Genomic DNA, 26,281 nt, shown 5'->3' with positions numbered 1-26,281 from the left:
ATAGTAAGTAGCCAGGAAAATGATAAGATACAGTGTGTGTCTATTGCACTATAAAATGGGTCTCGTGTTTAAAACCAGAGGAGTATGTAAGAGCTGATCCATTGTAATTAGAAACTTGTTATATATATATAATCTGTAACAATATATACAGTTGGATAAAATTGAAGTAATATGATTAATTTTTTCAGATGTTATGCGTAATGCACATAATAATTCACATCCAACTAGATCGAAGCCAGCACGACGGTCAAAACGTATTTTATACACAGTCCCTTAAAACTAAGTATATTATGACTATATGACTATTTAGGCTCATTTCGCCGTCATATGTGTATATATGATGAGTCGGCCGGCCTCAAACGAATTTAAGGCTGCGCTACTCTAATTTTCACTGGCTCATGATATCGGTTAAGCTCCTTCGTGCACCTTTTCTTTTTCAGTACAAATCAATCAATATGTACTTCCTGTATATAGTGACATGCATGCGAATGTGTCACGTACGCTCCAAAGCTGATGTTAGCAAGGGTGCCACGTTATAGATGGAGCGTCACAGAACTGATGTCAGTTTATAATTAATCACTATGTAAGTAGTACGTTATGGAGTTGTTAAGGGGCGCGCGATAACCACGTTAGCAATTTAGAAGCAACCACGTACTTGCTCTTGATGAGAGGCTGGATAGTAGGTGGGAGGATGACATCAAACTATTCATTCATTTAAAATTGACCAACCAACACACGTACGCTGACCACGTCAAACGCTCAATGCGGGGGGCGCGGGTTATGAACTTCTTGGCTACTTCTCAGGATTTCTGAACAAGGGCGTTATTAGCGTTCAGGCTCAAAACAATTCCTGAAATTTCTGAGGTCTTGCACTCACCAAACGGCATCGTTTTCACTGTGAAGAAAAGCCAACGAAATGCCCGCCTGTTGATTTGAACGAACCAAATGATACCCCGTGCACCGTTGCCTTTTATTTTCCTTGGCCCAGGCTACACTGTTACTTGTAAACATGTAGGACAAAATAATTCGCCAGTTTGTTGAAGTCCAAATATAAAAAATGGAACACGGTGCGTGAGGAAAAGGCAGAAAAAGAGAGCTCAGGTGCACGAGATTTCATCCGTTAGATCAGATGGTCGTGATTGAACTTCAACCACAGGATGTGCAAGAACTCATCACAGCCCCCAGGATGCACCAGCCGGGAATCGAACCCGGGTCTGTACCGTGGCAGGGTACTATTCTACCACTAGACCACTGGTGCTTTTATGAGATCTCGTTCGATACCTAAATTTCAATAGGCTTAACTGTTGAGATATATATATATATATATCTCACGCTTTCTCCCTTATCTTTTCAATTTTTTTTTTTAATCTATACTATCTCAAATAGAATTCTAACCATTTTGATGTTCAACAACTTTTTTCAGAAGAAGCAATTATTATATTTATTGTTAATAAAATCTGTATGAGCAACACATGCAATTGGGAAAAATAATGTTTCAATATAGGCTAATATTTCGATTAAATTATTAAAAAACAAGATCTTGCCGGCCTCAACAAGGCCCTGTCACCTGCGTCAACTGAAACAAAATTTATATTCACAATAGAATAGTGAACAGAAAAGTGACATGAAAATTGAGAAATTAAATCACGGGGCATTAGGCCCTCTGTAATTTTGCTTTGCGCCCCAAAATATCTTGACCCGAGCTTGGCGCGCGGGTGGTGGCTCTTCGAGCGTCCTTAGACCTTTGCTGCTTATGTTACCTTTTAACTTTATTATTTTCATTTTATTTCTTTATATCATGTTTTTTTATTATTTAGCTTCCATCATTATCACCATCTTACTGGCTTATTGCAAAAGTGATGTGCAATTAGGCCTCTTCATGCCGACAATTCGCAAAAAGATAATTAACTCTAAACCTGCTTTAATTTTCATTTATATTTAATTTGCTCTTTTTCTTTTTTCTTTTTGGCCGAACAATTGGCATTGCTTTTTCCAAATAAAACTTTCTTTTCCTTTCGAAAAGATTGGACAAATTTTCCAGTTTGACGGAGTCCTCTGTATTAATTAAGTCGCTATCATTTTACTCTTCTGGTCCTATTTATAAAACGATGAGTGAGTGAGTCTGATAATAATTGATGTGTTGGACGCAGTTAATACTTTGACAAAAAATATTAATGCATTCCTATCACCAAAATGCCATGAAGTATGTTGGCTTAAAAAAAAGGAACAGTAAATCCATGATGATTTATGTATTCTTTTTTGGGAAAACCATATTGGAGGTACCTATACTTTCTCTCAATTTTCAATTTGGTACCTATGTGTTTTTTGTTCTTAAATAAATCTTTAATTTTACTCTATTAACATCATTAATCCTTATGTAGCGACTAAAAATATCAATAGAACAAAGTTATAAGAGCTAATGTTGCTAAAAGATAAAATTAAATGTTTAATTAAAGAGAAAAAACACATAGGTACCAAATTAAAAATTGAGAGAAAGTATAGGTAACTCCAATATGGTTTTCCCTTCTTTTTTTGCCAGAATGATTAAGTTCAACATATGAAAGGAGTCTCACCCTACTTAATATAATTCACTCATGTTGTACGTTTGGTAATCATCCATACACGTTAATTTACCAGATCAACATGTTTTCTCTTATACTCCTCTGATTTTCTGATTCTATTTATAAGGTAGAGAGAGAAAATATTTTTTAGTCCTATTTATAATACATTGAGAGAAGTTTTTTGTATGCGTGTATAATTTCACCGTTCATTTATTATTATATTGAATTGATCTACATAAATTATAATGTATATTAAATAGGAATAAAATTAAAAAGTTATTGAGCTTTAAACGAGAATTAATAGAGTTTGGAGTTTTCTTAGTATGTATGAAATATGCTAGAAGTGACTTATAAACAGAACATAATAGTTTTCAATATAAAATATTCAATCTAAATGAAGAACAGAAATTAAAGGCTTGCTAATCTTCTTGTTTCTTTTCTTTTTTTATCTTTTCACAGTTTGTGGTTCGAGACAAAAACAAGACATTCAAAATTCAAAGCTTTGCTGGGTAATTATTCAACCACACGGGAATTCCACGTACAACCCCAGAGCAATCACTATTGCCCACGGGGACTCCCTTCACGGTACGACAATGTTGTTCTGAAAATTTAACCCTAACTGAAACGTTAATAACCCCATTTTTGCTGCATTTTCTATCCCACAACCTATAGCTCAGAAAATGAACTCGACTTTCCGGCAAGTAATTTCCCATAAAATCTGAAACAGGAATTCTCGCCATCCCAATACTTGTAACACACCCCATTGTACCCTTCTCCCTCACCTCCGCTGTTATGAACCTTGCATGTACTGGTACTTCCATCTCCACCTTCTCATTCCATTTTGGGTGGCTCCCACCTTCCGATTCCATCCCCGTCGTCCATGTCTCGTCCGGCCGGCCCGACTCCGGAGACTGAAGGCAGACGAAGACGTTCTTCTTCACGAGCTTGCGGTTGATTCGGAGGTCTTCTGCAGATAACACTGTGATCTCTAGTTTGTGGGCCATGGTTTCTCTGGGAATCTGGAAAGGAGGTTGCACGTGTGGAGGTTTTGGAGATGCGAGGAGGAGAGGGAGAGAATTGGTTTTGTTTTATACGTGCTCGGCATGGAAGGTTGTGGGAAGGGAGAGAGAAAGAGAGAGGTGGTTTCTGTTCAGCAGTTCAGGGTGGCGGGAAACTTCCTGGGAAATGGAGAACCGCTAACTAACGACGTGTCACGGAGAGGGGAGTTTGCCGAACGTAACGGCGACGTTTTAGTGGGGATTCAAACGGTGACCGTTGGGCTTGACGGTGGAAGTTCCGTGGAAATTTCGTTCCTGAGAGAGAGGAATTTTCAAATCTGAGCTGGGAATTGGTGTTCATTTTCGCAGCTGCCGAATTCCCCAGGACCTACTAAGAATGGAAATTGTGCCCGTTGTTTAGTCATTGGCGGTGGATGCTTTTTAAGAATGCAATTACAGTGCAAATTTTATTTAGATGGGTCCAAATTGTTTTCAACCATTTAAATTTTTTTTATTTTAAATTACATATATTTAAAAAATTGCATTTTCTATTATAATGACATCAAAATTTGATAAAATGAATAATTATTAAATTTGAGCCGTCTATGTTATTAAACTAAATTATACAAATATTTTTACCGAGCAATTAGTAGACACGTACTGTATTGCATCTAGATTATTCAAAATCTCGTGGAATTAATTAGGACGCGTCAAACCAAGTCAACACCCCTGTTCTGGGGACTACTAGAAGTGCGATTTAAAAGAGAGAAGGGTAATCCTGCCACTTTAACTAAAAGAAAAGGAGAAAAAGATAGTCTTAATTATTGCTCGTTTCCCTGTAATTGTATGAAGTGGAAATTGTGTGATTATACTCTGTTGGTCAGAGAAAAATGTGTATCAGTCAACTTCAAATCGTTTATTTATTATTATGACAAAAGTGAAAAACCAGATTAGTTTTTGCTACCGTCTACCTGTAAAACACAACTAGTTTAATTTTAAAGAAGTACTTTAGTTTTTAGGGATAATGTCAAAAAATAAACCGACTAATTACTTAACTCCAAACAAGCACCTGCCTAATTAAGCATGTTTGGTAACATACAGAAAGATACATGATGTAACGCATTACAGATGCCGGGGGTAAATAATAATTTCACATACCATCTTTCTCAATAAATAATACTCCTTCGGTCCTTAGGACCTAATTGTTAGGTTAATTCTGGTTCTAAATATAATACTTATTTCTTATATTTATTAATTTTTTTTAAATTATCCTTATGAATACTCCCTCCACTATAATCAAGTAAGTGAGAAAAGAAGGATATTAAAAAAAGATAATTATGGTGTTTTAAAAAAACATGTTATGTTTCTTATAATTAACTAACTTATCTAACTTTTTTAATCTAATCAAATTAGTTAAATACGTTTTATATTAAGGACCGGAGGAATAGTGTGCATATTATTCATTAAGCTGAATATTTCTGCCAAATTATATTGTATTATTCCCCTATATTCCTTCTAAATTTCTTAATAATTGAATTTATTATGCAATAATATATCAAAACAAACCAGTCATAACATGCATGCCATGCAATTTTTCTCTTAAAACAAAGAATCCCTTAAATTCCTCTTTCAATACAATTTGGTGCTCGCGTGGAGAGGAATTTTCAAACCTGAGTTGGGAATTGGTGTTCATTTTCATGGCTTGCCAAAAATTCCAAAGGAAAATTCAGCACCTAACATAAGTAAAGCCGAGTCCCAATTCAGTGTATATTATTTGGAATGTTGTTAACTAATGCCATTTACATCTCGTCCGGATAACCAAATTAAATTCGATTTTATTTTTTGGTGGTTTTTTCATTTAAATCGTTAGCGTTTTAAAACATGAATAATACTTCACACCTCGGTTCATTTAATTAAGATGACAAATAATATTTAAATTAAGATGTAATAAAAAAATCCAAGCCATTTAAATTATATCTAAAAAAGTCAAGATAAAATATGTGGCATGTTTCATGTCCGCATCCGACCTTGATTATTTAAAATCATGTGGAATACAAGATCTGCTTTAAACCAGGTCAACTTACTTTACAAAACTCCACAGATGGGAAGAAAAATTGGAGTTTTGGCTCTAGCGCTGCCTGGAATATTATTATTCGAATAATATCATTTAAAAGTGCCTCAATCAAAGACCTCTGGTTTCCAAAAACTTTCACTTTTAATTTGGAAGGGGACTGGTAAAAGTCAAAGGAAGGCCTCCACTATGTATTGAAATTTGCTTGACCAGGCAGGGGAAATGAGAAAAACAAAGTTGAGAGCAACCCCTTTTTCCTTCATATTCCTATTGTTTACAGCTATATATAACGGGCAAAAGAATTAGTCTATTCACATTTATATCTTCCCCCATTTTTCTTATATTTGACCCTATATTAGAACAACTATTAAGAATAAACCAAATGTTCATGCTAAGGTATAATTCAGAGCTCCTCCCCCACCACCTCTCACGGCATTTAGAAACTAGAAGAATAGTATCGACGTTTGACTTTTATTTTCATCTTAAATATAAGACCCCAATTTACTTTATCTTTATTACTTATTAATTTTTTTCAAGATAGTCCTTCTAATAATGATAATTTTAACCAATAAATTTAATTAACAATGATATTTTAAGAAAGATAGTACTTATTTATTATAAATAACTAATTTAACTTATTTTTCTGACCAACTCAAATTAGTTAATTAGTTTTTATATTCAGGACTTGAGGTAACATTTCAAAAGACTCGATCATTAGCCTGATTAACTTCTTGATTCACTGACTTGGTCTAAATATTGAATAGTCTAAATTTGAATTATCTCTTGATTATGCTCCTTAAAATATGCCTATTCCTAATTTCCCTTAATCATCTGTGATGATGATAATACGTAAGACCCAGTATCACACGTGTTGAAAGTCTAACCCCTCGTTCACTTAACGAGCTGTGGCCACTAATATTTCACTGGGCCGAATTCCGCAGTGTATCAATGGATAGAGGCACTTAGGGCCCGTTAATAAATTTAGTGCGATGCGTTTGGTCAGTCGAAGAAATCTCTTTTTGTCTCCGTAAAACATGGGGCCTTAGCCCAGCAGTCGAAGAACTATCTTTAATGACAACAACACTAGGTATCAGTGTAAGTCTCTGGCCCAAAGAAAAAGAAAAGGTTTAAGCCTTAAGCTGCTCCTCTGCAGAGACAGTGTATTTTCCCCCTCGTTCTTATTTACGAGTCTCATAATCATATATCATATTTTTAACATGAATGAACTAATGTTTATTATTATTGTTGGATTGTTATTTTCTTAGAAACTTGATATATTAAATTAAAGTAAAATTGAAAAGTTGTTAAATTTTAAAATAAAATTAACGAGATTTAAGATTTTTTTTATTCTGGTAAAATATGTAAAAAATCACTTGAATTAGAAAAGTAATAATTTTTTTCCCCCCAATTTAGGGGAGCATCCTTGGACCTGGTCTTGGTGTTTTCTCATCAGTAGTACCTAGCTTGGTCGAACTACCCTCAAGGTTCATCCCACCAGCGGTTCTGGGTAGGAAGTGGCTCAGCTTTAAGATTGTAATCACAGGGAAAGTATAAACTGAATTTTGATGTGTAGCCAGGGGGTTTTAGGCAACTCTTGACTGGGTAAACCTTCCATGTTAGCTCAATGAACAGCTTTTAACATGCACCTTAATCCCAAACCTCATTAAAACTAAACAATCCCCTCTCTCCTACCTCCCTACCTGTGTTCCTGCAGAAGCAACCGGGAACCACTAATATAACTAAAGAATAACGCAGTGACTTGGAAATGTGACGCGATTCAAATTAATATCATCTCATCTCAGCTACCAAATGTTGCAGAGCAAAAATTAGCCCAAACAATCCCCAAAGAAAGAAGTAAAACACAAATCAACAATAATCTTCATTAGTTTGAATAAAAACTGCAAAGAAAGATGACCTACTGAGTACTGACATACTATCGAAACACACCTGACGGAGCGGACGCTAGAGAAACGTTGGGAGCAAAGCCCGTCTAGGCTCTTGGAAAATGGAAACGACGTCGTTTGTCATCCCCGCTACAAAGCGCTAAAAGCGGTATCTTTTTTTAATACTTTATCCTCTCTTTCAGAAAATTCGTAGCAGCAAAAATGGCTGCTACTTCTCCTGCTTCGCTCTCTCGCTTCTATGTCAGTTCAAGACATTCTCCCCCTCAATTTTTCTTCTTCAACTCCCCTGGAACCGGAAAAGTTAGTTCTCGAACCCATACTGCTCGGTTCAAGTGCTCGGCCGGGCAGACTGGGTTTTTCACGCGAATCGGCCGGTTGATAAAGGAGAAGGCGAAGAGTGATGTAGACAAGATCTTCTCTGGTTTCTCCAAGACCCGAAACAACCTCGCTGTCATTGACGAGCTCCTCCTCTACTGGAACCTGGCTGATACAGACCGAGTCCTCGACGAACTCGAGGAGGTTTCTATTCTTGGTTTTGAAGTGATTCTCAGGGCTTTTATTACTTACCTTGAAAATGATTCCATGTAATGAAGACCATAAGAATGAGTATTGGTTGCTAGCTAGAAGTTTGCTTTGAATAATGAATGCGAAATGCTTTTAAACTTACGAAATTTGAATGAAAATTATTAGAGTACGTAGTGCTATCTGTAAATGATCGCATTTAACTTCAAGTAGCTTCTTTTCTGAACCACTCCTAAGTCCGGGGAGCTAAATTCAAAAGTAGCCCCTTTAGCACTGGTGTCTCTGACAACTGTGAGCAGTGTGATTAGGAAAAATTAATGCTACAACGTGATTTCTATATCCGTGGAGCATTTTTGGAATTTTGGTTGAAAATTGTGAAAGATAAATTCATATATAAATATAAATCGTTGGGAAAAATTCTAATATGGAATTTCTTATTGTTCTTTTCAGGCGCTTTTGGTGTCTGATTTCGGGCCTAAAATCACATTCAAAATAGTGGATAACTTGCGTGAGGATATACTGTCTGGGAAACTTAAATCAGGGAATGAGATAAAGGTAAGCACCTTGGACTTTAGGAATTTTTAACACCCCTACATTATGCCATGTTGCAGGCCAAACAATTTAATCTCGCAACATGAAATGTTTTGTGCTGTATTTAAATGAATTTAGGAAGCATTGAAGAAGAATGTTTTGGATTTGTTGACCGGGAAGGGGAGTAAAACTGATCTTCAACTTGGATTCAGGTGGAAATGTGCTTTAACTATTGAGTTCGACATTGTTATGAACCACTTTGGATGCGTTTTGATTGTGATTGATATTGAATTTTTTTTTTTTAATGTCATCAGGAAACCAGCGGTAATAATGGTGGTTGGTGTTAATGGTGGTGGGAAGACAACATCTCTGGGTAAGAAGGACGTGACGTCTTGACCCTATAATTTGCAATATAACAAAATGAAAACCTGAGAGACTTTTTTCCTGCCAAGATATTGTGAACTAACAGAAAATGGTACATGTTTCTTCATCTTTAGTGGGGATGGGAGATTTTAAATCTTTTGGAGAGCTATTGTTGCATATGCATGTTACATTCTTAAACTAATAATCTTTTATATGAACCCAACCTTCAAATAGAAGGAGAATGAAAAACACAATCTTAACAGTTTAACCAACCAAAACCATGCCGATTTGATCATCTCTCTTGCAGGTAAGTTGGCCTACAGATTGAAGAATGAAGGGGCTAAGGTGGGAATATGTTATCTGAGTTTCTCTGTGGCTATTATTTTATTCTCTGAATTAAAATTTGTCGATCAGTTTGGAGAACCAATTGCTGAAAGCCCCAACTGTTCTGATAGCTTAAACCCACTGGATTTCCTTCTTCCATGAAGGGCTTGCGTCTAAACTTTCATTTGGGACCAGTAACCACTTTATTGTGACCTGTTTGATTGAGGTCGTAGAAGAGAAGCTTCAAAAGTGGCTGTTTCATCTGCATATTGAACAGCTCGTTGGGTTGAGTGCTTCTTATTTTCAAATATTAGTGAATGGTTCAGTATGCTTTTGACACTTCCCCAACATCCTACATGCTTGATAAAAACGCGCCATTTAAATTTCTCTTTCAAAAGGCAACCTCATTTTTCCTCCCTCTCTCTCTCATTGTATTTGGTGTGGCTATCAACTCTCTGATTTAGTTGCTTTCTTTTGAAGTAAACTAAAAGGATTATGGCGTTGTTCTGTTTGAAGTATAATACTTGCTGGTATATTGCCTTCTGTCACTTCAATACTGCACGGGAGAATCATACATCTCTCATGTTTGCAATTCTAATAGGTATTGATGGCAGCTGGTGATACATTTAGAGCAGCTGCCAGTGACCAACTGGAAATATGGGCTGAGAGGACTGCATGTGAGATAATTGTTGCTGAAAATGAGAAGGCCAAAGCATCATCAGGTGTAAATGGATTTGTATTGGTCTTCGAAATCTACTGTTCATATTCAAGTTTCGTAGCATCTGCATTTGAATTACACTTTGTTTCTAGTCTTTGTTACTGTTCAGTGCTACAGATGATATGTGATGGATAAAACTTAAAGCTTATCATATTACTTGCAGTGCTATCACAGGCTGTTAAAAAGGGGAAAGAACAAGGTTATGATATTGTATTATGTGATACATCTGGACGTAAGTGAAGAAACTCAATACTAGCTACTGTGTACTTCACTGAACTCCTTTGGTGGTTTTATATTTGTAATGCTGTTCACTTTTGTCCTCTCAGGTCTTCACACCAACTACAGCCTAATGGAAGAGTTGATTTCTTGTAAAAAGGCCGTTGGTAAAGTAGTTGCTGGTGCACCCAATGTAAGCTCAAGTGGCTGACGCATTCAACTTTTTGCTCTTCTTAATTCTCTGGTTGCTGGTAATTGGTAGTTTTTTAGGCAGCTAATTAGATCATACCTCAAAGTTCTTATCCATTGCCAGTACTGTGTGATGTGGGGATGCAGAAGTAACAAACAACCTGAAATCAGAGTTGTAGTTCACAGTGAATGGCTAGAACTGAGTATTAGGGCTCCAAGATAACCCCTCGATCTGTGACGTTGAAGAAAATATCGAGAACTGTATTAGAGAACTATCAGATGCAAACTCATAAGCATTTAAGAATGTCTCCTAGGAAGGGAAGGGACCGCAATTCTGGGGTTTGATTGCATTTGAGCTGAAATTGATTCCTCTAAGAGAGAAAACAAACAGAGAAATATAGTCTTTTTTAATGAGAAACCCAAATGAACCTTGCAGAGGTTAATTAGTACCTATTTGTTGCACAAAAAAATAAATAAATTAGACAATTGAAAAGACTGGACTAAAGGACAACATATAAAACCCAAAGAAAAACCTTACTGCACCCTCTAGAGGAATCTAAAGCCAAGACCTCCCAAAAAGTCTTGGCTGCTATTAAGAACCTGTGTACAGTAGTGGTCATTGCATGAACAATAGCATGAAAAGTGGTCAAGTTCTAGATAATCTAACTGGGTTGGTTGGTACGGGTCGGCATGTGATTTGTTGTTAGATCCAATGGTTTGAATTGTAATCCTAGTAGACCAGTTTCTTCAGGCCAAACTATAGGAGATTTCCTTGTGAATCCCCTGATTATGATTTGGAACTTGTTTAGTCAATCAGCTTTCTTCGTTATAGTTGGGGTCTAGGGGAGATGAAGGGATCATGTAGTCTTTGGTACATTTGGAATTTGTTCAGGATAATTTATTATAACTCGTTTTATATATTTTACCAATCATGTATGAACTAGAATATTTGATGTATACCTGGCGCTCGTGCCAATCATGATATGGCATTTAAAATTGTGCTCGAACACTAGAATATCTTGTCGTGTCATGGTGCTCGTATCACATTCTGTTTCGTATCCATGTCATTATCAATGCCATGGATCGGGTTGAAGCTGTAGCTGTCTTCACATTAAATCCTGTTATCCCTTCCAAATGTTCCGAATCACTTTCTTGGTATAAGAACCTTTTTTTTTTTTTTTAAAGCTGTCTTGATCGAGTTTTGACAATATTTGCAGGAGATTCTTCAAGTTTTGGATGGCACTACTGGTTTGAATATGTTGCCGCAAGCACGAGAGTTTAATGACGTAAATCCACTCCTGCTTTCTAAATTGAGTATTTGTCTTAATATTTCTGTTTTAAAAAGACTATTTTACATATTTGAAACCCTCTTGTAACCATATGAAGATCCGCGTAATTTAAGTATACGGAATGGACATGCTATTTTTGAAGTTGAGGATCTGGATATTAAAGATAATTTCGATGCTTCCTCCATAATATTCGCTGCAATGATCAAAATGATGTAAATTATTTGAGTGTGAATCAAGAGTTCTAGCTGGAATATCCTCCGGGAAATCATGAGATTTTATAGGTCTATTTGTTGTGGAATGTGTTTAATTTCCTTCAATCTGCAGCCAAATGAATGTTCTGCCACTTGCATATGCTTTATTTGAGGGTATGGTATTGCTGAGTGTTTCTAACTCCTCTTTTCCTTGATTGTTTCAACTATTCCTGCCCATGTATCAAGGCCTGATCGACAAACCTCTGATTTTATTTGGTGTAATCGGTGACTCTTTCTTTTAATTCTGAAATGGATACAGGTTGTTGGTGTCACTGGTTTGATTTTGACGAAGCTAGATGGTTCTGCCAGAGGGGGTTGTGTGGTAATTTGTTGAATTTTGACTGATGTTTCTAGTTTATATGGTTGGGGCTCAAAGTAAATATTTATTGCCTAGAATTAACCCATGAAAGTATTCGTTATTGGTATTTTTTCTCATTATCGGACATGACGCGGAATATGATGGTTTTTTTCTGATGGCAGGTCAGTGTGGTAGATGAACTTGGAATCCCTGTGAAATTCGTGGGTGTTGGGGAAGGCGTTGAAGACCTTCAACCTTTTGATGCAGAGGCCTTTGTCAATGCCATATTTACGTAGTTCAATTATAGGTTTGTGCATCATGTAGCCAATTTGTGCTTTACATTATGTTTTTTCTTTTTTTGAGTGGATGCTTTGCATTATGCTAATAATACAGAAAATAGTATAATCTTCTCCATGCTTTTGTTTTTGGCAGGATTGCATACGGTCATCTGGATTTATTGGTTGAACAAGTTGACTGAAGAAAGAATGCAGTGTCCCCGGGGTTAGACCACGTTTTAGAAGACCAAGCAGACGGAATATACCAAGAGCCAGTAGTATATTGACATTTGAGGGGTATGAGATGATTTGCATGTCTGTGGCTGCCAGACATTTTCTGTGGGACTAGGAGAGAATCGAAATTAAGAGGAACATCCCCGTTTGTTGTGTATATTGAGTGATACCGTGCAAATGTAAGCAGTAAATTCATGCTTCTTTGCCTGGAATGAAGAGGGACATTCCCTTTGATTGGAGTGTACTTTTTTTAATTTATAATCCTTCTTTTTTTTTTTTTTTTGGTTGGACTGGAAATTTAGAACGCTCTTCAGTTCTTAGTTTTTATGAGATCAATCGTGGACATCTAATCGTTCGCGGTTTTGAGCAAAATAAAAAGGGGGGGGGGTTGGAATTGAGATTCTATTTGACTTTAAAAGAAAATATATTAAGCTATGATCCTATTTAATCATTATACTAGGGTTAAATTATAGTACATCCGGTCCTTAACATAATTGCTTGATTGATTTTTATTTTAGTTTTAAATATAAGCTCTTGATTTACTTTGTTTTTCATATTTATCCATTTTTTTCTCAAGATAGTCTTTGTAATAATAGTAGTTTTAACCAATACACTTGATTAGTAAGAATATTTTAAAAAAAACACATATTTATGGTAAATAACTAATTTAACTAGTTTTATTAATTTAATCAAATTAGATAATTAGCTCATATACTGAGGACCAAAGGTAGTATTCGGTTTGTCTTAGATATAAGACCTCCGTTCAATTTGTTTATAATATCTATTCATTTTGCTTTTACATAATCTCTATGATGATCACACATGTCAAGTATTAAGAAGCAATTTAAATGCACATAATTAATAAGACTATTTTAAAAAAGACATCTATTTATTATAAATAATTAATTTAACTAATTTTTTAAAAATATTCACTAATTAGTTATCTAACTCTTATATTAAGAACATGAGGTAATAATACATTTGGTTTTTTTTTGGGGTATTTTTTTTCCCATTATATTCTATCTCTTTCTCTCAGTAGCATTTTCTTCATACAAAAAAAGAAAAAAAGAAAAAGAAAGAAGTAGCAATTTCTCAATTATCAAGGCAACAATGGCTCCATCCTCTTGCATTTGGTTGCTCGTCTTTCCTTCATTTCTAAACGTTTCTGCTTGCCCTTCATAAAAGGCTCGAAAGAGGCCCATAGAAAGGGGAGGCAAAAACTAACAGAAGAAAACGTGATGGTACGTAATGATTGAAGTTTAAGACTCGGAACACGAAAGGGAAGGAAAAGAGAAAGCAGAGAAGTAAAGGAGGAGAAACCACTCAGCAACAGCCCCAAATACGCTGAAGGAGGAGGAAGAGAGAACAGAACTATGATAAGTATTCCTAATTGATAAAGTCAAGGCTTCTAACACAAACGTAGCATAACAAGACCGAAAACTCTGAATTTGACAGTGAATAATCATTATGCCAAAGAGCAGATTGAGAATCAACTCTTAGTATGTTCAACAGAAACTTCAATGTTCATAACTTGGCAACTGGCAGGTTGTAGAAGGTAGCACGAGCAGCGTAGATTAACTTCCCTGTTTTCTTTTGTTTAAACTCAAGTAAAACCACAGTCACGTTTCTCCCACTTTTCACCAATGAGCCATCGACTTGCAGCTCGGTCTGCAAACAGATTTAGGCATAAAAGAGGAGCATGCATCAAACATCGAAGTCCTTCCTAAGAAATAATCAAGAAACGCGATTCACACAAACATGCACAGTGACAATAACACGTGCAATTCCTCGATTGAAGTGTCTATTCTTCCAAAGCAATAGCGACCTATAAATGGCTCGTGGCAACACGCAATTATATTACAAACTCTTCAAGTTTGGAGAGCCACAATACGAGACTGGAAGGGATACCACGCGTCAGGCAAAGGCAACTACCAAAGAGCATATTGAATCAGTAAGCAATTCAAATTCAAAACCTTTCATGTAGACTAGTGTTTTATCCACACTTGATCCTCAAATGGCTTTGGTGTGAAGGGCCAAAGACCATGACTGAAACTATTTCTAGACTTCTAACTTAACAACTTTAGCTTTAATCTTGTTTCATGATGGCACGATGAGCCATTTGAAGGATTGAACTCCATATATAGTAATAATACTGATCTACAATACATGACAGTAGACGGGTAAAAATTCAATACAAAACAACTCACATTCAGCATGGCGCCAGATAGGTAAGCCATGGAAATTTCCCCAAGGAAAAGTTCCTTATCCTCAGCCATAACAGTTCTAGCGCAGGCAATTGACACCAATTCAACTGCAGCTGCAAAAGCCCCTCCATGCAGGGATTTGAAAAAGTTCTGCAATTCCAATGAAGAGAATGAAAAATTAAATCTGCAGCTGAGATGACAACGGGAGGAGTCAATATCATTCCCCCTGAATGCTGCAAGTTGAATCAGTAAAGACAACTTTTTAAGAATGCTAGTAGTTTTGCAATTCATCGTTTTTTATTTTTTTTTTAAATGTGAAGCCATTAATATGGAATTCCGAAACACAACTTCATCACCACTTTCCTCAGCTACCTATCAAATGCAAATACAGGATACAAAAGATTACACTGAGAGGGGGTTTGACGATGAAGGTGCAAGAGATTCGGCCCCTTTGGATACTATCGACCTTGAGACAAGAACGAAGGATGTCGGAGTAGAAGTCGTAGGAACCGCAATTTGCAGGAACAGGCTTGGTGATTCCTATGGCTTCCAGAAAAGATCGCGTCGAAGAAACATGCTGGGGTTCCATTTCCTTAGGATATTTTTGGGGAAAGAAATGAAAAATGTTGACTTTGCAGAGTAGAATGCCCCCAAGCAAAAGAACCCCAAGATTAAAAGACCAATACCAGGTGAGTAAAAAACCGGTGATGCCGAGGTGGGTGATGGTAACGCACTTCTTGTTTGTACTATCTTTTCAAGATTCAAGACTCTAGTGGTATTTGCTAATGTACTGAACTGATTGCTTTTGTGGTAAACAAAAAGAAGAAGAGGAAGAAGAAGACGCCCATTGGAGTCGTCAAAAACTACTTCTTAATTATAAGAATCAGTTGACTAATTTAAAGAGATTAAAAAAATAAATTGAGTTAGTTATTTGTTCTAAATATGTTTTGTCTTTTCTAAAATATCCTTGCTAATCAAGTGTATTAACTAGAATTATTATTATTAAAAAGACTATTTTGAAAAAAAAATGTATAAATATGAAAGACAAAGTGGATTGATATCTTATATTAAGGACCCGAGGTAGTATTTTAGAAGTGTTTTTATATCTTAAGATAAAATTTTTTCATATCCTTACTTCATAAAATTACTTTTAAAATTATAATTTAATTTATAACCAAACACTCCCTAAACCAAATCAAAGGAAATACATGAGCTAGCAAGTTACGAATATTAGACAAAACAAAGGAAATACAAAGACAAACCGGTTGATCTTAGAAGTGATCAGTGACGTAAATTTATGAGTCTCAAATGGAGGCATAAATAAAAACACAAGCAAACAAGTCACAAGGCATTAAAACCAGCTGTCGGTACTTTCTTATGCGGGCAGGAGAACATGGTCAGAAATTCAAAACGGAGTCCGTTAATCTGGCAATTGGCATGCTGATAAATATATATATATATATATATATATATATATATTTATTTATTTATTTTTGCGGCTGCAAGTTGATATCTTGACCCAAGGGGTCTGTCTCCTGCAGCCTCATTAATACGAATATTTGGGCCCAAAGGATTGAAAACAGAACTGAAGGCAGGCTTTTGGACCTAATGTTGAAATGGGTATGGATTGTAATCAATTCACATCATCTGAAAAACATTAAAGTAGCAGTAAGGTTACCCGGGGAAAAAAAAACAAGAAGGTAGGAGGGTGTTCACCGAAAATAAATAAATATATAAATCAGTCTCAAGATAAGGTTGCCTTCAGTAGGAAATATTTATACTACTTGTAAAATAATAATAGTAATAATAACCACAAGGCTCCGAAGGAAGCGGAGTTGGCAAGATCAATTTGGCTATTTTTTATATTTCGAAAGTATAAACGAGTTTCTCGGAATATTGAATTAGAAGTTTATAACCACCTCATAATGCAATGATACCTGCGGAAAATTCCAGTATTCACTTGCTCGGTTTCCTTTATAAATAAAGCAAGGGAATCTGGATTTACCCAATCTTATTTAAGAAGAAAAAAATTTAGGGAATGCGAAATCGTCAACCAGCCGTAGTTTTTATATATATTACGAATATAAAAGCATTTTTTGCCAACAAAACATTAAAAAAAAAAAAACTGGATTTGGATATCCTTATGATTAGAATAACAAGACACAGTTCAGACAATGTCAAAATATGTTTTCAATTGAGTATTACTGTCACCATTTGTTTTCTCTATTTTGTTGACATTTTTTTTGTTTGTTCTTTTTTAAACAATTCTTTTACGGTCTAGTTGTTTCAAGATACTATAAATCAATACATTTCAATTATTAGCATTTGATTAGAGAACAAAAGTAAAATAAAATGAAAAATAAAGATAATCATATTTTAATTTTATTTGTTGGCCAAAAAGTATTTTAATTTTATGCCATCGAGGCGACAGCAGTTTTGGGAATTTTTAGTCGCGGTTTAGTCAACGCATTTTTAAAAAGAGAACCTCCATTAATGTTACTCTAAATGGTGATTGGTCTTTCGAAAAGGAAAATACTCGTTGGTCTTTTTTCATTTCTCAAGAGATAAAACTCAGTTACTAAATGTTAAGTTGTGATTTTTCCTATTTATAACACAATTTTAGTATGTTTCCTATAAATTAAGAAAAATTTTAAACTGTATTAACTTTTTATAAAAATCTATTTAATATATATAATTTAAAAAAAAACTATTTGTACTATATAACAAATAAAGGACAAAATAATATATTTATGATAAAAGTTTAATAAAGTAACATATAAATAGGATAAAGAAAAATCTTCTCTTCCTGTCTTATAAATAGCAATAACTAGTATTTTCTTCCATATAATATACAGAGGGAGAAAAACATATATGGTAAGAGAATAGATCCCAACATAACATTGGGGTTCTTTTGATGGTCAACCTAATTAATGTCAAGAGAGATAAAAGGAAAGAAGGGAAAAGAAAAGTATAATAAGAGGGAGAAAATGTGAAGGTTACCTTATCCTCTTTTCTCTTTAGCATCTCCTTTTCAAATCACCGAAGCAGAGGATTTAGATACAATGTATGTCGAGAATTCAGATAATCAATATAGGAGATTTGAGTTGGATGCTTTCCAACAATTATTCGATCTGTATATGTTCAAATAACAGTTTGCCAAAAAAAAAAAAGATTAATTAATTTAAAAGTTTAAAAAAGTCAGCAAACAACAGGTAGTAAGTGGTAACATGATAAAGAAGCTGAAGAGTTGCGTGCTGCTTGCTGCTTGCTGCAGTTATGTATATAAAAGGCCACCAATCACTTGGGAGTATGCAAATGCGATCTCTTTTTTGGGAAGTCCTAAAGAAAAGAGAAACTCATTTGGTTTAGAGTGAGAAAAAGAGAGTGATAGGAAGAGACAAGTAAATGTCATTGTAATCATTCACAAGCTTTGCTCTCCACCTCTCTCTTCCAGAACCGTGTCTGCATTGGTCGCCATCAGCCTGGTCTCTGTTTCTCAGAAGGTGATTAACTGTGAATTTCTTTCCGGGTCTTCATCTTCAATTAACAGAATTACCTGCAGGTTTCATAATCTTTGTCATTCTCTTCTTCTTCTTCTGCTCCAACTAGCTTTCTTTATCATTTAAATTTGCAGGTTTCGTAATTGCGAAAAAGATGAAGAAGCAGATTTTCATGCTGCGGTGGTTTGGAATCATGATCATGCAACTCTGCTTCTTGCTGGCTGGTTCTTCTGATGACAACATATCAGATAGGTCCTCCATCGCCTTCTCCTTCTTGTCTCTTTTTTTTTTTTTTTTAAATTGTATATATAGCTTAGATGCTTTTGCTTTAATGGTGGCACTTTAAGAGCGAGAGAGAGAGAGAGTTTAAATTAAGATATTCTGTACAGATGCTAATGTTATGAGTTGTTGGTTTCCATAAGTTTGTATATAAATTCTTGGTTTCCATGAGTTTATAGATAAACATATTGCAAAAGAAAGATAAAGAGTCACGGTTACTTGTCTGATATGTAGTGGTCTCTTGTCACATGCATGAGAAGTTTTGAAACTCGAGGTGTCTTTTTATTGGGCATAATGAACCTAGGAGCTTTTCCCTTGCCTAGGAAATTAGCCATGCATGCATTGAGGCGCCTTTTGAACCTTCATCATATCACACTCTTCCTTCTTTGCATGCCTCCCGTCCAATCAATAATATTATAATAGTCTTCACATTTCGGCTGAATATTATTATGCTTTGATTGTAAGTTTTTGAGTTTGTTGTTTATGATCAGCAGTGCTGCGGTTAAGCTGAATGCGGAAGATCCAGAGCAAGTGGTCATTGACAATGGCATCGTCCAACTCACTGTGTCTAAACCTCAAGGCTATGTCATTGGAATCTCATACCATGGAATCGACAATGTCCTAGAAACTCGTCACGCATTACACGACAGAGGGTACATACTCCTCGCCATCTTGTTCTTTTAATTAGCTTTTTCTAACAATTGAAACAATTCCTGTGTTCATGTTGCGCAGGTATTTTGATGTAGTTTGGAATGAACCAGGAAAGAACAGTATTGCTCAAAGGTACATAATCATGTTTGTCCTCTTATATATATATTAACTACAAATAAAGCGGTAACGCAAGCTAATCTTATTGCACCCAACTCATTGAACTGATTATTTAATTACAACAATATAAAACCCTGCACTGCAGAATCAATGGGACCCATTTTTCAATTGTAGCGTCCGACGAGAGCCAAGTGGAGGTTTCGTTTGTAAGGACATGGACTTCCTCAATGCAAGGCACTGATGTGCCCATTAACATAGACCAAAGGTGGAATATTATATATTCTTAATTAGTTTCTCTCTTTTCATGCCATACAAAGAACAGACACTTGCATCCCTTACATATTCACGCGTTGCTATGTGGGATATATATTTGATTTTTCAGGTATGTAATGAGGCGAGGCAGCTCTGGATTTTACTCTTATGCAATATTTGAGCGTCCACAAAGTTTTCCAGCTGTGGAGGTTGATCAAGTTAGGACTGTCTACAAGCTCCAAGAACACAGGTAAGTTACTGGTAAATTCATCAAGGAAAACAACTTAAACTAATATGGAACAAATAAAGTAGGGAAATTTATTAATTAGAATATAATCAGATTGTCTCATGTATTAGGGAGCCAAGTCCTACCGTTCGACATTAGTAAATAGTATGATTTTTTTTTTTTTTTTGCCAACGAGTATGATTTCTTATAAATCTTATACACACTTTAAATAAAATGCACGAGTATATACATGACTACTTATCCATGACCTTGGAACATCAGAAGCAGCTAGAATAAATAACATTTCCTCCTAGGACTTGAGTTAAGCCAATGTGACAAGGGTCTGGGAGAAAGTGAGGTGGACTATGAAGGAATCTTCTAATTCACGGGACGAGTTTAAGCTTTAAAGCAGTTGCTGGTGCGGCAGTCTGTATGTGTACGTGACGACGCAAGCGACGACACAGAACTAATCAAAATTTTTTGGGGTCTTCCCAAAAATCAAATTGATGGTGACATATGGCACTAAAAGACATCTTGAAATTGCTAAAAAGCCGGCAAGGAAATCAATATACCTGTGTATCGTCATTGTAGATTGATCCTAGAAGCGGGGAATCGTTAAATATCAGATAAAGGCTTCAATAACATGAGTTCCACAGAAAATAATAAAAGAGACAAAGGAGAGAATTTTGAGTTTATGAGGTTTAAATCTAAGCAGGACTGAATTTTTAGATGGTTACGTACTATACAGGTTTCATTATATGGCTGTATCAGACAATAGGCAAAGATTCATGCCAACCATGGAAGATAGAGAGAGTGGGCAAGTTCTAGCTTATCCTGAAGCTGTTCTCCTAACCCTCCCATCCAACGAGGACTTCAAAGGAGAGGTACCTGCCTCCCCTATATGTGAATCTACATAGCTTTGTTTACAAGAATGGGCTTACAATCTAGTTAGAATTTGGTTGTTCGTGTAGGCCCAGCACTTGATTATGATATAAATCCTGTGCAGAGCACTGTTTGTTTTGATTTGATATAAAACTCCCGTGAACAATTGAGTGCATGTGGTGGGTTTAGGTGGACGACAAATATCAGTACTCTTGTGAGAACAAGGACAACAGAGTCCATGGCTGGATTAGCTTTGATTCTAAGGCACCTGTAGGCTTCTGGATGATAACACCAAGTGACGAGTTTCGCAACGCTGGACCCACTAAGCAAGACCTCACCTCTCATGTGGGCCCCATTACCCTCTCGGTATGAGAAAGTTAGACAATACTACAAACGTTTGGCTTTGGAAGCAGCTTTCTGGCATTGATCTTACACTTCATATATTTCTTTTGTTTTACTGCATACCATAACATATAGTAACTTGACACAAAATTTTGTGGCTAACAACATAAAGTGAAACTCAAAAGTACAATAGTGCGGGTAACCTTTTGTTTTCCCATTTGATTTTGTTGGATTTGAGTTACATGTAGATGTTTGTAAGCACCCACTACGGTGGGAAGGAGGTAACCATGGCATTTCAAGAAGGGGAGACCTACAAGAAGGTTTTTGGCCCTGTTTTTGTGTATCTGAACTCTCTTTCAAGCAATGAGGATCCACACACGCTTTGGCCAGATGCAGTGCAACGGGTAAATTAATCGATTGATCAGTACCAATTTTTTCTCATCAAACAATGTCATAATTTCTCGTCTGGTTCAATCAGATGTATAAGGAAGCCCGGAGCTGGCCTTATGATTTCCCACATTCACGGGACTTCATTCCACCAACTCGACGGGGAAGTGCGATTGGAAGATTAATAGTACAAGATCGGTATAACCGAGGAGGGAGACTTCTATATGGTGAATCTGCTTATGTTGGTCTGGCTCTACCCGGTTCTGAAGGATCATGGCAAAGAGAAAGCAAGGTACGCAAGGGTTGCCAACTAGCCACTGAAATTGGAGAAAGACGCTTCATAATTGAGACCTACGTTACCTCTCCGTTTAATTTTCTTTATAGTTGCATGAACTGCATAGTAGGAAAGAAAATAGTAATTGTTTATTTGCAACAGGCAGATTTCTTAATCTTGAACCCAAAATTTCTTTCTTATGGTGTCTATATAGGGCTATCAGTTTTGGACACAAGCTGATAACAAGGGCTATTTCATGATCAAGAATGTTATACCAGGGCACTATAACCTGTTTGCGTGGGTTCCTGGCTTTATTGGTGATTACAAGCATAATAACATGATCACTATCACGTCAGGTCCGACATTCTGTTCATTTTTCCGTCTGGTTTATTTTGATCGAAACCCAAATTTCAGAACTTGCTAATTCACTTGTTTTGTACATTTATAGGCTCTCTAATCAAATTGGATTCACTTGTATATAGTCCTCCAAGAAATGGTTCTACCCTTTGGGAAATTGGATTTCCAGATCGCACAGCTGCAGAATTCTATATCCCAGACCCTAACCCTAAATTCATCAACAAATTATACAAAGAACAACCTACAAACAAGTTAGAAACCATATATAACCCATTTATAGTTGCTACCAAATATGCATATATACTTTCTTTACCTTTCATGCGGACAGTAATTCGTTTCCTTGACACAGGTTTAGGCAATATGGACTGTGGGAACGTTATGCTGCTTTATATCCTCATAATGATCTAGTTTACACTGTTGGAGTTGATAGGTATGATCGAGACTGGTTTTTCGCTCATGTTACAAGGTACTTTAATTTAAACAATGCAGTAATCTAAGGCGATATATATATTGATATTGTTAAACTTTTGTTACTTTAATAAATTTGGTGTGCATAGGAGAATAGGAAATGGAGTATTTCAACCAACGACATGGCAAATTATATTTGAACTTAAAGACAATGCAATCAGAGGAAGTTATACTCTGCAGTTAGCCCTAGCGTCAGCCACTCATTCTCAATTGCAGGTACCGACTAAAACATGTTTCTTTGGTCATTAAAATTCTCTCCAAAAGCATATAATTAAAGATAGATAGATATAATGACAAGACTCACTTGCAGATTTGGTTGAATGAGGAAGGTGATAATCCTGCACTATTTGAAAGAGTAAATATGGGAGAAGATAATGCAATAGCAAGGCATGGGATCCATGGATTATATTGGTTGTTCAGTATTGATATTCCAAGCGATCGTTTAGTGAAAGGAAGAAATACTATTTATTTAAGACAGTCAAATGCCACTAATCCTTTCCAGGGAGTTATGTATGACTATATTCGTTTAGAAAGACCTCCAACTCTAAATTAAAGCCTTGATTGAGTTATACTTAGTTTTTTTTCCCTTTACTCTTATTAAGAATGGTATCCATCTGTAAATATGTGCAAAATAAATCGTTCAATAAGAATATTTTGTAACTCTATCTATTATATGAAATTCTGCATTCTCTTCTAAAATAAAATTGAGTTATACGATAACAATTCCTTTCAGAAGATAAATGAGAACCGTATCACCAAATAAACATTTTATGTGCAACAAAACGTTTTGTGTAATTCTTTTGGCAATTTTAATGAGGGTTTTAAAAGACACCAAATTAAAAAAAAGAAGAAAAAAGGTGAACTTTGATAGGGGTAAACCCTTCTCCTAAAACCACATCTTCCTTATGAAAGATTCTTTCCCCATGCCATTTCTCACAATTTATCTGCTCGTCATCTCTTCTTAACAAATAAAGAATTTATACACCTGCGTTTCCCCCCATTTAATTATTTTGATTTTGTGCCCGAGCATTTAATTTTTTAAAGCTTGGTGGTATCAACTTTGCTAATTAAATTTGAATCAAAGCCATGCATGAATGTGTATTAAATGTTGAGATGTACGTTAACCAAGGTATATATGTATCTTTAGATGTCATGTATGCATTTACGTTGTATAATGACCAGAAGTTACTTAGATTCATGAATCTATCATGAAATTTATAAGTTATGATTTTTTATGGATAGTGTGAAGAGTGCTATTTATCACACCTTTTTTTTAATCTCTATCTCCCCCTTTTCTCGTCGTCTAAATATATAGTAGCTGCATACAATTAATATTAATATCTCGCGCTCTGATTTTTTATGGGAATGTCAATAAAGGAATAAAGATTATGTGAACGTAACTTCCAAATTCGTTTGATTCATCGTATATTAACTTAACCAAAAAAACTAAAAAATAAAATATACCTTTAAATACATAAATATAATAAATGCAAAAGTTCCATAATATGATTCTTTCAGATGTCGTAAACTTCATGTTGCTCGCAAGTAGATTTTTCAGAAAACCTATGAAGAGCGGAGCACAGCTCTCTCATTGCGCTTTTAAAAAGAATTCATAAAATTAAAATTCTAAGAATTAAAATCATTACATTCCATATTAATTAGAGATTTATTATGTCTTTTAAGTATATAAATAATAGCAGGCTCGAGCGACTAATCCATCCTAGCGTCTGTGTGCTACTAAAGCTCGATACCTAGCTTTGCTCTAATCTGCAACTTCTTCAGTCCGTACAAACCACAGATTCTTAGAAGCGAGGTATGTTCATAACTTCCCAACAGTAGTGTTCGTTTCTTCTTCTTGTCTTTTGCGCTTGGAACTTTCAACTGTGATTTCACTCCATAGAACGCTGCAAATCGAACACTTTGTTCTAATCTTCCACTTAGTTCAAGGTGAAATCAACAAGCTTTGTGATGATTGATATCTGCTGTGCTGCTTGTTCATTTGTTTTTGTCTTTGCAGAGAGCATTTGAATATGAGGAAGAACAGCAAATCAGGTGTGAGGGATTGGAAGGATATGAGCTACGACGTGTTGCTGAGAATCTTCATGACCCTGGATGTGGTGGATTTCGCTGTTGTTTCCATGGTTTGCACCTCCTGGCGGGATGTTTGCCAAGACCCTTCGTTTTGGGACGGAAAAGAGTTAGATCTGGGCACCTGGAAAGATCCAAGAATTTGCAACTTAAGTTCAAGGACTATTTCGCTCTTGACGTCTCTTTTAAATCTCAGCTGCGGCCGAGCACATTGTCTCATATTCAAGTTTCAACAGTATTTTGACGATCGCGACTTCATTAATGTTGCTAAAAGGTAATGTTTCATGTTTTTCTCCACACTCCTGTTGACTTAAAAAGTTATGATTCGGGATGCCTTGTGATTATATGCAGCCATATGAATAACCTTTGATGCATTATTATTATCTGTATAAACAACCTTCCTGCAGAGTATATATAGAACAAAAACCATGTGGACCAAAGAGGTCTCCCTCTCGCTCTGAATTAAACTCTCCTTTTCTTCTTCGTAGGAGCCGTAATCTGAAACGGCTAGTTCTGCCTGGGTGGTTTACAGATCTCACAAAAAAGGGAATCAATCAAGCAATGGAGCAGTGGGAAGCGCTAGAGTCGATAACAATTACTAACACTTTCACAGCTCCTTTTTTTCTGGAAGCCATAGGCAAATACTGTCGCAATTTCTCAGAACTAAAGCTAACTTGCCATTTGACCTTAAAGATCGCCAGAACACTGACGAAGCATGTGCCAAAGCTTAAGGTATTGAGTCTTCAATCGGTGAGGATGAACAAGAATGCTTTGGTTTACTTGGTGAGGCAGTTGAAGGAGTTGCAGGTGCTTAATGTGACTCACGGTTTCATCATTTCTGGGAATCGACCAGACAATACCATAGTACACCCACAACATGCGGTTCCAATATTGCTGCAGAACATTCCGAGAAAGCCGACGTTAATGAACTGTAAAGGCCACTGTCTCAAGTGTCAAGAAGTGTTTATTTGGAATATGATGAACAAATGGAGGGAACCCAAAGAGCTTATTTGGCGCAACGATGTGATCCCTACATTTCGAGCTTGAAGTGGCAAAATCAAATCTTATATCGTTATATTCATATGTCTAGCAAGCTGCTTATTTAATTTCATGTAACAATCTTCAGAAGTAGGTCTTATAAACTATGAACTATGTATAAAGTTGCACTGTTAACAAATCGTCAATAATATTATGCAGCTTATTTATCGTATTTGTGCAATGTCCAAGGCCCAACTATATATCTAGTGAATAAAAATAGATTTCCAAAAAAAAATCAATATATATGTTGTCACAATACTCTACTCTTCGATTTGAAGGGGAAAAAAATTATTTTGTGTATTGTTATATCTCTAACAAATAACCCGTCATGCACCTTCACCAACTTTTAAGATAAAAATTGTCAAATGTGATGAGATAAACTCATTGATATATCGTTATTAGCGGTACAAAGCTTCAATAATTATTTAGACCAAACCCCAAGCATTGCGGTTTGAGTGAAATTTTACTAATA

The 26,281-nt window shown here is 35.8% G+C and overlaps 5 protein-coding genes and 2 non-coding genes across 11 annotated transcripts; 3 read left to right on the top strand and 4 right to left on the bottom strand.

Annotated features, from left to right (window-relative positions):
- Window positions 1–1,093: 1,093 nt before the first annotated feature.
- LOC114743344 (small nucleolar RNA snoR114) lies at window positions 1,094–1,181 on the bottom strand. Its single transcript, XR_003739996.1, has one exon. It is a non-coding gene; the product is annotated as a small nucleolar RNA snoR114 (small nucleolar RNA).
- A 6-nt stretch (window positions 1,182–1,187) lies between these two features.
- TRNAG-GCC (transfer RNA glycine (anticodon GCC)) lies at window positions 1,188–1,258 on the bottom strand. Its single transcript has one exon. It is a non-coding gene; the product is annotated as a tRNA-Gly (tRNA).
- A 1,797-nt stretch (window positions 1,259–3,055) lies between these two features.
- Window positions 3,056–3,565, bottom strand: LOC114743341 (BON1-associated protein 2-like). The gene has a single exon (XM_028931552.1). The coding sequence runs from the start codon at window positions 3,563–3,565 to the stop codon at window positions 3,056–3,058; it is 510 nt and encodes a 169-aa protein (XP_028787385.1).
- A 4,166-nt stretch (window positions 3,566–7,731) lies between these two features.
- On the top strand, window positions 7,732–13,021 carry LOC114743334 (cell division protein FtsY homolog, chloroplastic-like). The gene is made up of 12 exons (XM_028931537.1): window positions 7,732–8,053; window positions 8,507–8,611; window positions 8,726–8,799; window positions 8,902–8,960; window positions 9,258–9,295; window positions 9,876–9,996; window positions 10,156–10,224; window positions 10,319–10,401; window positions 11,615–11,683; window positions 12,197–12,259; window positions 12,418–12,542; window positions 12,668–13,021. The coding sequence occupies exons 1-11, from the start codon at window positions 7,736–7,738 to the stop codon at window positions 12,529–12,531; spliced, it is 1,113 nt and encodes a 370-aa protein (XP_028787370.1). The 5' UTR covers window positions 7,732–7,735; the 3' UTR covers window positions 12,532–12,542; window positions 12,668–13,021.
- Window positions 13,022–14,061: 1,040 nt separating this feature from the next.
- Window positions 14,062–15,685, bottom strand: LOC114743343 (uncharacterized). 2 transcript variants are annotated; one of them, XM_028931554.1, is made up of 4 exons: window positions 15,635–15,685; window positions 15,355–15,540; window positions 14,952–15,098; window positions 14,062–14,412 (listed from the first exon to the last, which is right to left on the bottom strand). In XM_028931554.1, exons 2-4 carry the CDS (start codon window positions 15,535–15,537, stop codon window positions 14,269–14,271), a joined length of 474 nt encoding a protein of 157 aa, XP_028787387.1. In that variant the 5' UTR covers window positions 15,538–15,540; window positions 15,635–15,685; the 3' UTR covers window positions 14,062–14,268. The 2 variants fall into 2 exon arrangements, with proteins under 2 accessions (XP_028787387.1, XP_028787386.1); XM_028931553.1 differs by lacking the exon at window positions 15,635–15,685 and having other exon boundaries at window positions 15,355–15,614.
- Window positions 15,686–18,279: 2,594 nt separating this feature from the next.
- Window positions 18,280–23,254, top strand: LOC114743337 (rhamnogalacturonate lyase B-like). Of its 4 annotated transcripts, none has more exons than XM_028931543.1 (15): window positions 18,280–18,451; window positions 18,583–18,700; window positions 19,219–19,380; window positions 19,460–19,510; window positions 19,641–19,760; window positions 19,878–19,997; window positions 20,722–20,857; window positions 21,045–21,221; window positions 21,446–21,601; window positions 21,676–21,876; window positions 22,073–22,214; window positions 22,307–22,466; window positions 22,565–22,645; window positions 22,773–22,899; window positions 22,994–23,254. In XM_028931543.1, the coding sequence occupies exons 2-15, from the start codon at window positions 18,603–18,605 to the stop codon at window positions 23,234–23,236; spliced, it is 1,974 nt and encodes a 657-aa protein (XP_028787376.1). In that variant the 5' UTR covers window positions 18,280–18,451; window positions 18,583–18,602; the 3' UTR covers window positions 23,237–23,254. The 4 variants fall into 4 exon arrangements, 3 of the variants coding, with proteins under 3 accessions (XP_028787376.1, XP_028787375.1, XP_028787377.1); XM_028931542.1 differs by having other exon boundaries at window positions 22,565–22,681; XR_003739995.1 differs by lacking the exons at window positions 22,307–22,466; window positions 22,994–23,254 and having other exon boundaries at window positions 22,565–22,681; window positions 22,773–22,858.
- Window positions 23,255–24,713: 1,459 nt separating this feature from the next.
- Window positions 24,714–25,818, top strand: LOC114743340 (F-box/LRR-repeat protein At3g48880-like). Its single transcript, XM_028931551.1, has 2 exons — window positions 24,714–25,045; window positions 25,260–25,818. Exons 1-2 carry the CDS (start codon window positions 24,714–24,716, stop codon window positions 25,816–25,818), a joined length of 891 nt encoding a protein of 296 aa, XP_028787384.1.
- Window positions 25,819–26,281: the final 463 nt, after the last annotated feature.

This window comes from Neltuma alba, unplaced genomic scaffold (genome assembly GCF_004799145.2).
Source record: "Neltuma alba isolate B1F8T4 unplaced genomic scaffold, ASM479914v2 tig00003993_pilon, whole genome shotgun sequence".
In the NCBI taxonomy this organism is placed as follows: Eukaryota; Viridiplantae; Streptophyta; class Magnoliopsida; order Fabales; family Fabaceae; genus Neltuma; species Neltuma alba.
The sequence above is the reverse complement of the archived record's forward strand: the minus strand, read 5'-3'. Positions and strand labels throughout refer to the sequence as shown.